This window comes from Phyllopteryx taeniolatus, chromosome 17 (genome assembly GCF_024500385.1).
Source record: "Phyllopteryx taeniolatus isolate TA_2022b chromosome 17, UOR_Ptae_1.2, whole genome shotgun sequence".
NCBI lineage: Eukaryota > Metazoa > Chordata > Actinopteri > Syngnathiformes > Syngnathidae > Phyllopteryx > Phyllopteryx taeniolatus.
Window position 1 is genome coordinate 453,428 of NC_084518.1, and position 16,145 is coordinate 469,572.

General features: G+C 49.5%; 1 protein-coding gene across 3 annotated transcripts; it reads right to left on the minus strand.

The window, feature by feature from the left end:
* Positions 1 to 169: 169 nt before the first annotated feature.
* On the minus strand, positions 170 to 9,191 carry LOC133466829 (clathrin interactor 1-like). 3 transcript variants are annotated; one of them, XM_061750916.1, is made up of 12 exons: positions 8,871 to 9,190; positions 7,109 to 7,213; positions 6,938 to 7,034; positions 5,359 to 5,467; positions 5,003 to 5,179; positions 4,590 to 4,758; positions 4,251 to 4,470; positions 3,377 to 3,458; positions 3,224 to 3,304; positions 2,480 to 2,778; positions 2,223 to 2,394; positions 170 to 1,705 (listed from the first exon to the last, which is right to left on the minus strand). In XM_061750916.1, exons 1-12 carry the CDS (start codon positions 8,909 to 8,911, stop codon positions 1,479 to 1,481), a joined length of 1,779 nt encoding a protein of 592 aa, XP_061606900.1. In that variant the 5' UTR covers positions 8,912 to 9,190; the 3' UTR covers positions 170 to 1,478. The 3 variants fall into 3 exon arrangements, with proteins under 3 accessions (XP_061606900.1, XP_061606899.1, XP_061606901.1); XM_061750915.1 differs by having other exon boundaries at positions 3,224 to 3,458; positions 8,871 to 9,191; XM_061750917.1 differs by lacking the exons at positions 6,938 to 7,034; positions 7,109 to 7,213 and having other exon boundaries at positions 3,224 to 3,458; positions 8,871 to 9,191.
* Positions 9,192 to 16,145: the final 6,954 nt, after the last annotated feature.

Here is a 16,145-nt window from a genome sequence, read left to right on the forward strand (position 1 = left end):
TTGAGATTTTGATTTCACCCAACGTTTCTTGTGTAGAAATATCTGATTTCAAGAATAGAAAGTCAAAAGGTACAGATACCTGATGAATCGACTAAAGTAGAATAAAGTATTTGTACTTGGTGACTTCCTCTCAGTGCTCATATGTAGTCAAAATGATGATAGTGACTCGTCGATGTTTATGTGTTATAATTTAATTGAATGTCGAATAAAGTACATGAAATATACAATTGAAACAGGCTGTACTGAAAAAAAGAACACAATCATGAACAATGTTAATTAAACTAAAATCTATGGAATCGTCCTTCTGAGAGTAACAAAATAAAGATTTGGTCATTGAGAGCACACAAAAGGCTCTGCTTAGCTGAGGGTGCGCGCGTCAAACAAAGTCAAGCACGCACACACATATTCATACAAGCACAAATGTTCAGATTGGCTCTCGTAAGCGTGAGTCCATCGCTACAAGATCATCCATCCGGATTCCTTCCTTCCACGATATTATTTCCCCAAGTTTGGACGGTGCGCACGCTTCCGGACGTCTGGAAGAGTCCTTCGTGGAATCGGTGCTGGGTGGAGGGACGTTTGTCCGGACGAGTTTCTAGACGACTCACAAAAAGGTCGCGGTATTGCGATTCGGGGTGAATGACCTCCGGTGTGTCACAACCTGCATAGGTTCAACTTTCATTTAACATATTCAACTCTTCAGTGTTCTGAATAGCAAAAGTCACAACAGGTGTTTGATCCATGAACATTTCCAAGGACGCCCACTTCTATACCTTTCTGTGACTCCTCCAGTCTCTTCCAAATGATGTTCTCGTTCAATTAGAATTGGTATATAAAGGCCTTTTCATCATGCTGTTCACATTTTGAACAGACTCAAACATTCCCAAGGACGTCTCCTTGTGTGCCTTTTTGCGACTCTTCCGGTCTCTCTGTTGCAACCCGCTGCTGACACTCTAAACTCAGCAGCCACCTCTCGTTTGTTCGGTGTCGTCTTGGGTCTCATGATGTCAAAATTGTCGACAGCATGATGAAGACGACGGTTTAAATAACCATTCTAATTCGACAAGGAAATCCACTGGAAGAGTCACAGAAAGGCACAGATGTGGAAGTCTTGGGGAATTGAGGGGGGGGGGAAATTATTTTCCTGTTCGGCTCTTGGTTGGAGAAGATTAAGTTGTGCAAAAAGTAGTGAAAATTAAGTCAACCTGTAAAGGTTAAAGTGCATTTTAGGTCCATCCTGGAACTTGTGGTGGGTTGTGTATATGGAAAAGGAGCGCATGAATCTTTCTCCCCGAACGGGAGGGTTCCAAGTGAAGCTGGGCGACACAGAGTGCAAAGGGGCACGCCACCCGTGCTGCCCCTCCCGCCACGGTGCCACGACGCATGCACGTTTTGTCCTCGGATGCGACACTTCTCCAGTGGGTCACGCTCGCCTCATTTCAACACACGCACACACATGCACGCCCACGCGCATCCATTTATTTTCCAAAGTTGCCAAAGTTCGAAAAGGCATGTTGCTTCGCCGGAGTCATCATCACCGAGTGCGCGGCCATCGCGACGGGAGCGGCCACGCCCGTGTTCGCGCCCGTTGTCAGTGAAGGCGCCGCAGTCGCCAGAGGTCTGGGGGGCGCGACGGCGAGCGACGGCGGCGAGCTGAGGCAGAGGCCTCCGAAGTTGTCGGACAGCACGTGGACGGGAGGCGCGCCTGCAAACATGCACAACGGGACGCAGACGGGAGTCACCACTGGGATTCAGCCGCCGAGGCTCATGTGTGTTTTTGTTCGCTCTCAATTCAAAAATCAATCAAGGCTGAACTTTTTGGCCAGAATCCCAAAAGACAAGCGAGTGAAAACAGGTGTGGAAGAATACTTTAAAGTGTCTTTTAACACAACATCCCAACTTCATTGGAAATGGGCTCGTCGGTGGCACTAAACGCTTGGATCCCGGTTGTCAAGTATCAACGTCCACGGCAGGCAACGAGTTAACAAGTTTAAGGGCGTTTTGACAGTTTTCAATGTTTAAATTAGCTTGGAATAGTAAAACTACATCAGAAATGTTTTTTTTTTTTTCCTTCTCTCGACCTATCACAGGTGGGTCTGGAACGCTTCCCTTGTGAAAGAGATTTTTCAACTTCATGAGGTTTTTCGAGCTAAATAAAGCTGACGTGAAAAAAACAAAATGTAATCAATCAAATGAACCGTTTTGGTCAGGGGTCACGCTACCTTGCAGCCGCATGATGTCGTCGAGGGCGGCCTGGGACTTTGCGGGGTCGAGGCCGGCCGACAACAAGTCCAGGCTTATGTTGACGGACGGGTCGGACCAGGTGGAGCCTAAAGATCCCCGACCTCCGACCCCGACCTTCCGCTGCGGCTGAGACGTCAAACCCCCCAGACTCTGACATCACACGAAAATAGGACAACGCACGTCATCGACAGGGGAGAACACACCGGGAAACCCAAGCTGGAGGACCGGTCGAGACCTGCTGGGAGCGAGACAGCGGCAAGGTCGGCAAGGTCGGCACGGCGACGGACGAGAAGGTCAAACTCTGCGAGGCGCTCAGCTCCGCGTGCACGTTGGCCAGCGGCTGGCTAACTCCGCCCATCAGGTCAAAGAGCTCGGCGGAAGGCGGGATGCAGGCGGGTTTGGAGGCGGGGTTCGACGGCGGCGGGGTGCCGAGCAGGTCGGCGATTGGCCGGGAGGAGGCGGAGCTCGACGGTGCGGCGTTGGCGAAGGCGCTCCAGTCTCCAAATTCTGCGCTCCCGTTGACCGGGGCCCCGGCTAGTCACATGACACACACGGCTCGTTATGATTAGGGCCCCGCTATCAGCCCTTTTTCTAATCCGCTCAAAAGAAGCTGATCTTTTCTTTTCTTTTCCATATTAAAACAATACAACATAAGACAAAGATGTGACATTCAAACTAACCAAAAAAAATTATTCTCCAAAATCGGCCAATTTTTCCTCTCTGCTATAAAGTTAAATACTAAAAGAAAGTATTGTAAAATAGTCAAATGTTCTGCCTGTAACTCATATCTTTATATTAGTAAGCATAAAGTGACCAAAATGTATTTATTCATGATATTATTTGTAACTAATCGGCCGATCTATTGGTTATTGGCCCGCGCCTCCACAAAATGGATGGCTGCATAAGCTTCGATGCCTCGCAGATGATTCATTTGGCCTGCAAAAAATAAGGAAGTGGGGTTTTTTTTGGGGGGATTTACCGGTGGAGACGGGCAGGCTGGCAGATGCCGCTGGAGACGAGAAGTCAGCGAAGCCGCCGATGAGGTCGTTCGAGCTTCCACCTGGTGGCGCGCGCACACGCACAGTGACAAGCACACGCGCGCACACAGACAGACACACGGTCAAAGACTTACCTGCAGCAGAGCTCTGATTGGCCGACGGGTGGATGACCAGCAGGTCGGCCAGGCCCCCGCCGGACGGCCGCCTGACGGACGCCTGTTGAGACGGGCGGTGGTTAAACGGAGCCACCGTGTGATTGATTTCAATTCGTTGGGTCTTGGACTGTGTTTGCAAATTGAACATAACTTTTCCCAGAAGAAATAATATAAACATGACTAATTGGTCCCAGCCTCAACAAAAGTCCCCAATTTTAGTTTGTACACTTGGAACACAATATAAAGCTGCACAGTACTGTCTAGCGCAGACGACGCGGCCAAAATCTTAACGACAACAATAAGCGCAGGTGTCGCCCTCATTCAAACGTCGCTGCAACGCAGCCGGTGCGTTCACGGCCACTCGGAAATCACACAAGCCCTTCACTTGAGCAACCGGCTTTCTACAATTAGCAAGAATCAAACATGAAAGCCAGCCCGAAACCGAACCATAACTAACTTGACCCTTTTCATTTTTGTACAAATGTTATCCATATTTGGAAGGGTCATCTCGTTCCATCTGCGTAGCCCGCCCTTCCCGCGACGCAGGAGCCAATGGTGTTGCAGCGGGGGCGTGTCCTGCCTAGAACACCAGTGGCATTCGTAATGGCGCACGAAGCAAGTAGTGAGCGATGGGCACGCTGGAGCAGCTGAGAGCGCTCTGCCTCCCCGCAAAACGGGGGCCCCGCTCGCCACAAAATGGAGGAAGCAAACGTTGGCACACTGCGACAGGGTTCGAATATTTTGGTTTGGGGTTGGGGCAAAAATTGGGGTTGCGCCGCAGGACTGAGGAAATGATGCTTTTAGGCATAGCCACGTCTCCGAGATATCGCTCAAGTCGCGCCGAGCGGCCTACCTCGTCGCCGCCGTCGTCGTCGGGGCTCTTGCCTCCGGTGTAGTGGGCGGCGGCGCCGAGGTCCAAAGTCTTGTTGGCGGGGGCGCCGCTGCGTTTGCGCGTGGTGGTCTCGGTGGCCCGGGCGATGTGGATGCTCTTGGTGGTGAGCGTTTCCTCCTCGTCTTTGAACTCGCGGGCTTCCCGCCGGCCGTTCCCGGACGCTCCGTCGTCCTCGTTGTCGCTACCGAGGCCACGTGCCCACATCAAGGCGGAAGAAGACCCGCACGCACACGGAGATACACGCGTGGTGACACACGCGGACACGCACGCACTGGCACACAGGTCAAAGAGCGCGGTTACCTGATCCTGTCCGGGGAGTCGTCTCGCTCCTTCTTGCGGAACTTGCTGATGGTGTCGTCGATGGTGCTGCCGATCTTCTCGCCGATCTCGCCGAGCTTCTCGCTGAAAGGGAACGCCGCTCGGCTCTTGTCCCAGTCCTCCTCCCATTTGCTGCGCTCCAGCTCACACGCTGCCGAGACGCACAAGCAGACGCGCTCACAGATGGACGACCATCCCAATGTCGTTTTTCCGGAGTATTCGAGTCATGCTTTTAGCCTTCGAGTCAACTGGATATTCCACTATCGAAAAATCTCTTCGTAGTGATCCGCTAAGTAAGGAACGAGCGCATGATTCCGAACGCAGAATCACGCACTCGTTCCCTACGCGAGGATTTTCACAAGTCCTAAAATTTGCGACCGGAGTGGCCCACTCACCGTCCTTCGAGCTTCCTCCTCCGCCCCCCATGCTGTCCGAAGAGACCCCGATGTATTTGTCCTTGTTCTTCTTGGCTTTCTTGCGCTCCTCTCGGAGTCTGTCGTCGTCCTGGACGAACTCCACCATCTCCTTCACCTTCTGACGAACGTTGATGCCTTGGTCTTTGCCGTTCTCATCTGTCCGACACGCATTTCAAAACACGCAAACTGTCAGACAACATCTTGCGAAAGACCTCAAACGCCCGAGACCCGTGACAAAACGACCACTGAAGAGCTTTGGAAGAAAACGGCACAAGGAAGCATTTGGATCCGCCGTCAGAAGAAGTTCGGCGCAAGGAGACGGAACACGAGCTGACCCACGAAGTGGTAGTTCTCCAGAGATCTCAGGTCGTAGATGTGTTCTCGCGCACTGGTCACAACTCGCTCGGATCCGTTCCGGATCAGGTAGGCCAGCAGCAGCAACGCCTGTCGGGACACACAACAGAATGATAATGATAATAATAATATAATAATACAGTCATCCCCCACTATGGCGCAGATTTTTAAGCAATCGTTTTTTTTTACAAGCTAATAGGCAAGTCTGAATTGAGAGTTGCGCGCCTTTAGTGTAGTACCACTTTGTGCCACAACACGTTAGCCAGCGCCAACTCTACCGCAGGACACCCATCCATCCACCCATCCATCCATTTTGTGAGCCGCTTCTCCTCACGCGGGTCGCAGGCGTGCCGGAGCCTATCCCAGCTATCTTCGGGCAGGAGGCGGGGCACACCCTGAACCGGTTGCCAGCCAATCGCAGGGCACATACCAACAAACAACCATCCGCACTCACATTCACACCTACGGGCAATTTAGAGTCTCCAATGAATGCATGTTTTTTGCGATGTTGGAGGAAAGCGGAGTGCCCGGAGAAAAGCCACGCAGGTACGGGGAGAACATGCAAACTCCACACAGGCGGGGCCGGGGATTGAACTGTGAGGCTGACGCTCTAACCGGTCGGCCACCGTGCCGCCCCGCAGGACACCCATGCAGCGCAATTAACTCATTGACGTTTGTATTCGTCAACTGGATCCGAGCGCTTACACTGCCATGACAAATATTTGCGTCTAGTTGGTTTTTCAACGGGTAGGCGTGGAAGAGGCGGTGAATATCTGCTCGTCACGTTGGAAGTCGGACAAGCGAACGCAAACAGTAGGTGTACAGTACAACAGAGCACGCGTCACCGTAGGCTGTAGTAAGTGTGTTGCAATGGCGAAAAAAGATGACGCAGTTGACGGAGCCAATGGCGAACGCCCTGTAAAAAAAAAAGCCACGGACACTCATCGCGAGCCATGCGCAGCGTCGCCGTGTGCATTTCTGTGCGTGTGCGTGTCGCATACCTGTAACTAAACGATAAGTCACTGCTCTGCTTGTTTTCTCTGCTCTTTGCTCAGAAGCCGGTGCTTTTGGTGAAACCAACTCGAGTTCTACTGCTGACTAAAGAACAGACAGAAAACAAACAAACTTTTTCTTGTGGAAGAAGAGTACTAGTACGAGTACTCTCTTTTGGGCTTCGGTGCTTACATTGCCACGATATGTTGTGGGTCTTTAGTTGGTTTCCGGTTTTATATAAATGGCACCCTTCCTTTTTTATTTGCACTGGTCATATTTTATTTCTGTACTATTCCTATCTTTTTTTAAATGATTTCTCTTATTTTATTTGATTGCATTAGCAGTAAATAGTTTGACAGGCACGACGACGACGAAGGCAATTGTGATTCTAGGAAGATTGGTGAAAATGTTGAAAAACAGGAATTCTGCTTTGAAAACGGCTGCCAGTCGTTGAGTTACTAAGTCCAAGTGTGTTGAAAGCACACGTGAGGGGTAAAAACCGTATCAAAGCGCCGATATTTGGCCCATATTGTTGCGCGGTGAGGCGAGCACGCGGCAAGTGCGCACCTTGTACACGCGCCTCCAGTTCTTCTTGTTGTCTTTCAGCATCCTTGTCCACAGCATGTTCATCACCTCGGGGAACTGCTCATACATGAACGTGGACCTGCACGCACGCGCACACAATCAGCTAAAGAAAGCTAAGTGTGTGTGCGTGCGTGCGTGTGTGTGTGTACATACTTGGCTATTTCCCCCATCAGCTGACCAGATGGCCCCCAGGGGTCATCGTTGGTGGCCTCTCTCACCTTGGACTCGATCTCGGAGTAGTTCATCACCACGTTGGTACTGGTCGCACGCACACACACGCGCGCACAACGTCGATACAAAGTCCACGACAAAGATGAACATGATAAGTTGCCGCTGTATGTTTTGTTTATTGTCGTGCTCCAAAAGCTTCACGTCAGCTCGGATCACGCCGTCGAACTTGCGAACAAGGTTGTACGGACACCACAAGTCCAAGTGCCCGATTCGCGCACGCACAAATTTCATGTCAATAACTACACGAGGTGTCGCAACAAAGGATAGCAAACAATACAGAAAGGCTCCAAAGATGACATGTTACGTGGTGTTCAGTTGACCTGCGCCGATTCTTCTCTCCAACAATTTCAATCAGAATCAGATTCATCTTTATTTTGCCAAGTATGCCCAAAACACACACAAGGAATTTGTCTCCGGTAGTCTGAGCCGCTCGAGTACAACAACAGACTGTCAATTGGCAGAGAACACTTTGGAGACACAAAGACATTGAGAAGGGGGGAGAGGAAAAAAAAAAAGAAAAAAAAAAAAGTCGCTGAGCAATAAAAGGTTGCTCGTAATCTGGTTCGGGTCAGATGAGGAGAACCTCCACATTCCAACATACTTTTTGGCTTCATGATCGACGACGCCAGTTCAGACTTTAATGTTGACCGTCAGATATTTCCAAGTGAGCTGCGGATATCCGTAATTGACTAGCAGATACGGGTGGCGGAATTGTAGCCATTTGAAATGACAAAGCCCAGACACGAGCGGCAAAAGTGTGTCATTTGGCGACTTTTGGCTGGACACATCGGAATGTCGTTTCACACGGTCTTACAGATATCTTCAATGAAAATTGCAACTCGTCAAAATGTAATTACAACGAGTGAGAATATCTACAAGGTTAATTCTGGACAGCCGAGCTTTGAAATGTTGCCTTTGCATGCCATCCATACACCGCGTGCACATCCATGTGTCCAGTACATCCCGTGTGGACGTTGATGCCGCATTTGCGTTGGCCTCGGATTTTGATCCACATTTGTAAAAGGCCTGATTGGGATTTGAAGATTACATGCAGTTTTTCTCATAACATTGCCACGATATGTAGCTAAAGTATATAGTTCATGTATCCTGGTGTAATGCGACGATCAATGTGTGGGTTTGTGTCTTAGCGACAGGTTGAGAAGGTTAGGACATATGCAAAATTGAAACTCTGTTGCGCTCCCGTGACGTTAATGAGGCGACCTCCTCATCAGCACAGTTTTTGTCCAGGTCGCTAACGAGCTCTTTGGGTGCCTCGTTTGAACTTCCCTCGGGACGCCGTTAATTGAGGCGACCTCAGCGGGCGGGACAGAAAAGGGGCCGAAGAGGGCCGAAGAGGGCCGAAGGGGGGCGAAGGGGGGCGAAGAGGGCGTGATGATGATGCTGCTACTAGTGCTGCTGCCCCACATAACGGGCTAAGCTAAACTAAGCTACGCTAAGCTAAGCCAAGCCAAGCCAAGCCATGCTAGTACGATTGGCTACCTGCCGGGCTACTTCTCATTGACAACAAAACAATTTCAAGTGTGTTCGGCTAATTCCTTGGCGTTAGTGAGCGCGCAAGTCGCAAAATGAGCCTTTCAAGAAGAACTTTTCAGCATTGGTGACAAGCGGCTAACGGCGGCTAGCGTGACGTCACGGTTTAGCTTGTTCGCGGGCCGCTACTTACGCTTTGTCCACCAGCTCTCGAACCTTCCACATGTTCAGCATCTTCTGCGCGTGGACGCACTCGCACGTACACGCCGCCGAGCTTCTCCCGACCCACGCACGCGCCGACGCACACGCCACCGCCGCAGCTTTTACGGCCCGGTTGCCACCGAACGTCGCCGTGACGTCAAGGTCACGTCGGCGCGTACATCTCGTCTTCAACGTACCGAAAACAACCCACTGAGCCTCACCTCACGCTAACCCTCAGTCATTGCGACAGATAACTACAAAACGACGCTCACTTGCACGCTATTTCTCCAGATGTATATAATTTACATAGCCACTCCCACCACACGACCCACGACCCACGACCCCTGCCCTGCCCTCACAGGGTGGAGCACGACTGCCCCATCAACACTCCACTCTAACGTATCATTGTTCTTACTTTCCTCATCTTTCTTACAGCTTTTGTTGTCTTCTCTTCCTATATTATTGACTTATCTTTTCACTGTCTCTTCTTTTCGTTCTTTCTGTCTCTCCCCTCAAAACTCGGTTCTGTCCGACTGAAATTGTCAATAAAAAATTCATCAGAATACAAAGAACCACAGTGGCAGCTTCAAAACTCCATTGCGGCACAGAAAAACTGTCCCAGCATCCAAGGGATACGGATCCTCCTTTCTGCTTGACCGAACAGCCGAACAGGACAAGAAAGAGAGAGAAAAACAAGTTCCACATCATTCCCATTTGAAATTCCAATTCTTCAACTCCTTCAGAACTTCCACACTTTTCACGTTAAAATTCCCCCTTATTCCACATGACTGCCTCCTGCTTCAACATTTCTTGACTGATCCAACCAAAATATTTTCCACATTGCCCAAATTTTTCCCGATTTTTCACTCAATGTCCACATTTTTCCATATTCAAAATTCCGCATTTCCGCACTTCACACATGGTTGCATCCGATTTCATTCAGCATTCACACGCAATCTCTCCAGAAATTGTAAGGCAGACTTTCAAATTCCATTTTGACGACCGCGCGTACAGTAAATGTATACACAATATCGTGATACAGTCCGTGTGTCAGCCTATAGAGCTGAAGGCTAAACGCCATCCTTTTTGTTCATTTGCAGTGAACGTTGACTCCACCAGAGGGCGCCACAGCTCCTCTGTAGTTGCTGGCGGGTGACTCGAGACCAGAGTCCAATTAACCCACTCAGCTCGGACGATCAGACGCTACAAATAGACCGGAAAAAACCACAACAATCGACTGCTCTCACAAGATGGTGTGTGGGGGGGACTTTTGAAACTTTTGATAAAAACAAAAAAAAAACAAATGGGGCCGGCACAGTGGACAACTGGTTAGCACATCTGCCTCGCAGTTCTGGGGACCGGGGTTCAAATCCGGGCCCCGCCTGTGTGGAGTTCGCATGTTCTCCCCGGAACAGGGAGGCAGGAACTCAAACCTGAGAACTGCGAGGCGGACGTGGTCACCGCTTGTCCGCCGCGGCCTCGCTAGCTTCACATATAGCATTTGCAAAACATTTTTTTGTCACGTGTTTGTAAGTCAACATTTTCTGTCATCTCGTATGCGGTCGTCATATGTCGCGCGATACGCAACGTTGTGCGTCGGATGTCATGTTTGATGGCACGCGGCGTATCGTACGTCGCGGTTCCCCACGCCGAGGCCGCGCAGGAAACGCCTGAGCGGACGGAAGAGGAAAATGGGGACGGGCGCGTCGACTGTACACCGGAAGCACACCGCGCTACGCTGCAGCTGTGCGTGTGCGCGTCAGACAGCCTTTTACGCTCTCGCTTTTTGAAATTGGTGGAAATATCATGGCATCATTTCTCATCGTCTTGAAAACGCACACTGACGTTTCCAAAGGTACTTTGTGCAAACGAAACTCGGATTCACGCGTGTGACCGATCACGCTCGAGTTTCCCTGTGATGTCATCAACGTCCGACGAGGTCAACTTTTACGTGTGGCGTTCGCTCGCTCACGAAGTTCTCTCCAGTTTCACTCGGCCTCGTCTTTGTCGGCATTTGGTTTCCACCGTCGTCCTCGGGGGGGGGCGGGGGGCACGCCCCCGTGCTCAAGACTCCCTGGCACGTCGGCACTTAGACACACCGTGATGTGTGCGTGTGCGTGTGCGTGTGCAGTAAGAGAGAAGTGAAAGTGTCCCAAATAGACTTCAACTGTTGTGTCTTTTTATAAAGTGCGGCTGGTGTTTGTACGTCGCTACTTTTAGACGCACAACGACCACCATCGCTGCAAAAACAACACACGTGTGTGTGTGTGCATATGGTAGTCAAGTGGAGCCAAAAGGACTGCAAATGTATTTTGTGTTGTTCTCGTAACCGTCCCACCTCAACAAACGCACACATGCTTGTGCACAGACACACACACATGCACACGCTCACATGGACAAACACACACGTATACAGTACACACAAATGCACACACACACTGAAAGCTCTCACAGGCGCGCTGGAGGCCAATGACAACACATCAGCACTTTTTTCTTTTTTTGGGGCAACACAACAACACACCCAAAAGTCTTTTCACACACACTTTGCTCTTCCTCCTTCGTGTGTGTGCGCACGTGTGACATTGGAATCACACGAGCATAACGGCTGTGCAAGTGGGAGATTTCAGCTCTTCTGTCACTTTTTCAACACTTTCATTTTTTTCACTGCTTATGCTTACCCACATGAGCACGTATGCGTGCGTGCGTGCGTGCGTGTGTGCGTATTTGTGCATGTATTTGTCAACACAGAACATCTTTCATTTTTCTGCTCTCATGTCATTGCTGATAGCGTTGGCGACACGTGTGTGTGTGTAGCGTGTACTTATGCCACTTGTTTGTACTTCACACACAAATATGCAAACACGTACACAACCAAACACACACCCGCATACACACACGTATACAAAGCAGCTGTGTGTGTGTGTGCATTCAGCAGCAGCGCTTGTGCAGTTGTGTTGACTAAAATGGAGCAATGATGATTTCCTGCAGACCATCAACACACCATGAGAGAAACACACGCACACACTTGTGGTGTGTTAGGGAGAGTTTTCATTTTTCATGTTTCTTTTTTTTTTGCCCCGAGTGAAAGCGTGGAGGACATGCGGCCCGCAGACAAAAGTTCCCAAACAGTTCAACTCCAAAGCGAAGTTATTTGTGGCGCCAATGAGAGGAAACGTTTCCAGCCAATCCCAGGGTGGCCTTCCTGGCCCGGTTGCCACGGAAACAACAACAACAGCAGCAGCAGCAGCAGTAAATAGCGCAAAGCCGCCCGGCGACACCCGAGGTGTTCTCCGCTTCGCGATTGGCTCCTCGTTAACCTTGCCGACAAACAAACAAATGACGAGCGCTCAGCGTCTACGCTAACTGAAGCTAACTGAGCCAAACTGAAGCTAACTGAAACTAACTGAGGCTAACTGTAGCTAACGGAGGCGAACTGAAGCCAATTGAGGCTAACTGAGCCGAACTGAAGCTAACTGAGGCGAACTGAAGCTAACGGAGGCGAACTGAAGCTAACTGAAACTAACTGAGGCTAACTGTAGCTAACTGTGGCTAACTGAAGCTAACTGAGGCGAACTGAAGCCAATTGAGGCTAACTGAGCCGAACTGAAGCTAACTGAGGCGAACTGAAGCTAACGGAGGCGAACTGAAGCTAACTGAAACTAACTGAGGCTAACTGTAGCTAACTGTGGCTAACTGAAGCTAACTGAGGCGAACTGAAGCTAACTGAAACTAACTGAAACTAACTGAGGCTAACTGTAGCTAACGGAGGCGAACTGAAGCCAATTGAGGCTAACTGAGCCGAACTGAAGCTAACTGAGGCGAACTGAAGCTAACTGAAACTAACTGAGGCTAACTGTAGCTAACTGTGGCTAACTGAGCCGAACTGAAGCTAACTGAGGGGAAGTGAGGGGAACGCTCGTCCGGGGACGGGAAAAGTTTCCATCGCGCAACCGCAACACAAGGAAAACCAAACATTGCGTGTGTGTGAGGGTTTTGATGAATAAGGGAGAGCAGGGAGAGCTTTTTTGGGGCAGCTTTTGAGTTTTTGGTGCTGTGAAATTTTTTTTGTGAGTGTGACAGAGTTTTTTTTTGTTTTTTGGGTGTGTGTGAGAGGTGATTTGTTGCCAATGCTGCACCTCATACATTTCGAGCCGCTCAACTGCTGCATTTACTGTGCATCTCACACGCGCGCACACACGGGTCTAATTATCCGCGGAAAGTGTGTTTCTATTTTCAGACTGACGGAGTGTGATGCATCCGAGTCGTTCTTCTCCTTGTTCGCTCGCAGCGTTTGTTGTGTCGATGCCCCCCGCACGCACGCACGCACACACACACACGCACGCACGCACAGGTTACCTGACGTTTGATTTTGCTCTCGTTAAATCCGACTCAAATTAAAAGCGACAAACGGGAAAGTTTCCTCTGTTATTTGTCGTCATTGTTTCCCCACAGCAGAAAGTGCGCGGGTGTGTGTTTGTTCCACTTTTTGTTCAAGTGGTGACGACGATGCCGAGAATCGCAGCTACGCAGATGGAATGAGATGACCCTTCCAAATATGGATAACATTTGTCCAAAATGAAAATGGTCAAGTTAGTTAGGGTTAGATTTAGAGCTGAGTTGGAGTTAAGGCAGCTTTGGATATTGTTCGGGTTAGGGTTCGAGTTCGGGTGGGCTACGATGGGTTAGAGCGGGGGTGTCAAACTCATTTTTGCCACGGGCCACATCGCAGTTATGACTTCCCTCGGAGGGCCGTTTCGACTGCGGACCCAAGTAAATGAAAGATGACCTCATATACTGTAATTACAGAATACACAACACATTGATGAATAACCAGTTTTGAAATCAGAAGCCAAAAAAAAAACCATTTCTCAACGATTACAAAAAAATGCTATTACACCAGAAAGCAATGAGCGATTTTGCTTTGGTTTCGCGGGCCACATAAAATGATGCGGAGGGCCGGATCTGGCCCCCGGGCCGCCAGTTTGCCACCGGTGGGTTAGAGGGATTCAAATATACGCCGCCACGTCGAAGTCGCATGTTTCTTTGCGCGTCTGGAAGCAGCCAATCATATCCCGGCGGGGCGTGTCCTACCTGCAACATGAGTGGGAGTCATAACAAAGCCACCAGGACACCCACCGCCATCTTCGTCGTCATCATCGTCGTCTTCTTCTTCTTCTGCTCCCGGGATGCGTTTTGTTGCACTTTTCCACTCGGGTCAGCAGGACAACAACATGACGTGTGCGCGCGAATGTGTGTGTGTTTTTGTGCGTGTGTGAGCCAACAACACACGATTGTGTACACGTTTAGTGTGTGTGTGTGTTGTAGGTTCACACGCGCACACATGGCGTGACACGTGTTGAGTAGTTGTGTTGTTTATTATGCGGATGATGTCACTGATGATGTCATCAGCCTACAAGGACATCCCGAGGTCAACCCTGTCAGGCGTCTCTTATTTTTTTTCAGACAATTGAATTAAATATTTGAAAAGTGACACACACACACGCACTGAGGCGTGTGGACCTCAGACAACCGCGTGTATGTGCGCGCGCGTGCGTGTGTATGAGGGGCCGTTAGGGACGTTATTCAGGGATCGCTCGCACACTTACTATTCAAATGCTTTCACACACACACAAACTTCTGAAAGGCTCTCGTGAGGACTACTCAAACAATCTCATACATACTTGTATGTCGTATACTTGTTGATTATTGTGTTACAATAACGCTTTTCCTCATTGATTTAAAATGTCTGCTTTTAATGTGTAAGTGCTGTAGGATATGACGTAACGGTCGGCCAATCAGAAGCCGTGCCGTGTATGACGTAGGGCTAGGCTGGCTCGTCTATAGCTCAAGACTCATGCGTATGAGAGCATTTGAGTCGTGTAAACGAGAGCATTTGAGTCGTGTTAATGAGAGCAAGGCTCGTGAGTATGAGAGTGTTTGAGGAGTGTTTATGAGAGCCTTTCAGTAGTTTGTGTGTGTGTGTGTGAAAGCATTTGAATAGTAAGTGTGAGAGCTAATGGTGAATAATGTCCCTAACGGGCCCTCATACAAAGTGGAGACCCGCCAATGTTGTCCAGATGTAACTTTTGATTTTTTTACAAAGGTAACTTGACTTACAAATTAAATTCGTTTGGTTCATAACTCATTGAACTCAAGCTCATAACTCAGTTTGCGTGTATGCAACTGATTGGCAGACACGAGACGCTTTCGCGCCGCCCGCCCAAAACGTACCGGACGAAAATATTCGTCGGTGGCAATCGACGCTTGGATTCCAATTGAAAGACCAAAATGTTTAACCGAACCAATTTATTTCATCTCACAACGTCCCTGAGCTAAATGCTAACAAATAATGTGAAACACCAGAGATGGGCTAACAGAAAGTAGCACAGATGAACGCTTCAAACAACTGCTACTTGAACACGCACTACGAAAAGAGTATACAAGAATTCTCACAGCAAATATTCTTTGTGCGCCGTGGGAACAAGCAGCACTCCTCGGGGAACCTTAACTGCGTCTTCTTCTTGCTCTAAATCACACCGCATCTACATCCAGCGGAGCTCAGCGCTGCTTGGCACGTTGTGGCACCACACAGAACTACAACAAAAGTGCACAACTCCAATTGCACACTTGCGGACGGTAAAAAGTTAAAACTCCCCAAAACCGATTGCGTATAAATGTGTGACATAGCGCAGGAACAGGCGAGGGCGCCGCTGTACAGCAGGAAGTCGAGACGTTGGTTTGCGCTCAGGTTGTCGTCGTGCTCGTGCGCCGACGGCTGAAACGATGCTAATCACGTGAGGACGTCTTGAATGCGCTTTTTGCGCAAACCCTGAGGGAACCTCATCCTCATCCTCATCCTCGGAGGATGAAGATGAAGATGGGGAAAAGTGTGCGACGTGAAAGGCGGCCTTCCCGGGAAGGGAAACGCTCGAGAGGAGCCGAGGATAATTGTTCGCTTTTAGTCCCACATCAATTTATGACATGTGCGTGCGCGTGCGCGCGTCACTGACAAGACGCTCAGCGGGAGTGTCGTCACCGAACCGATGGATTTCGTTAGCTTTAGCTTTAGCTTTAGCACGCCTCCCCGCACTCACACTTTATCTTAGCAGCTTAAATATTATTATTAGAGCTGCAACAATTGACTAATCGATCATTAAATGAATCAACAACTATTGGAATAAGTGAATCATTGATCTTAAAGACCTTGCTTAACTTTCTTTGATATTTCAGGCTCTCAACAGGATTTCCTTTGTCCTCCACGAAAGCA

What these genes read in the sequence shown, in the direction of transcription:
- LOC133466829 (XM_061750915.1), bottom strand. Translation starts at nt 8,911, where the DNA reads ATGCTGAACATGTGGAAGGTTCGAGAGCTGGTGGACAAAGC. An exon ending in ACGACGACGGCGGCGACGAG is followed by an intron (nt 3,459 to 4,250) that starts GTAGGCCGCTCG and finishes CCGTCTCAACAG; the next exon opens with GCGTCCGTCAGGCGGCCGTC. An exon ending in CAGCCTGCCCGTCTCCACCG is followed by an intron (nt 2,779 to 3,223) that starts GTAAATCCCCCC and finishes TCATGTGACTAG; the next exon opens with CCGGGGCCCCGGTCAACGGG.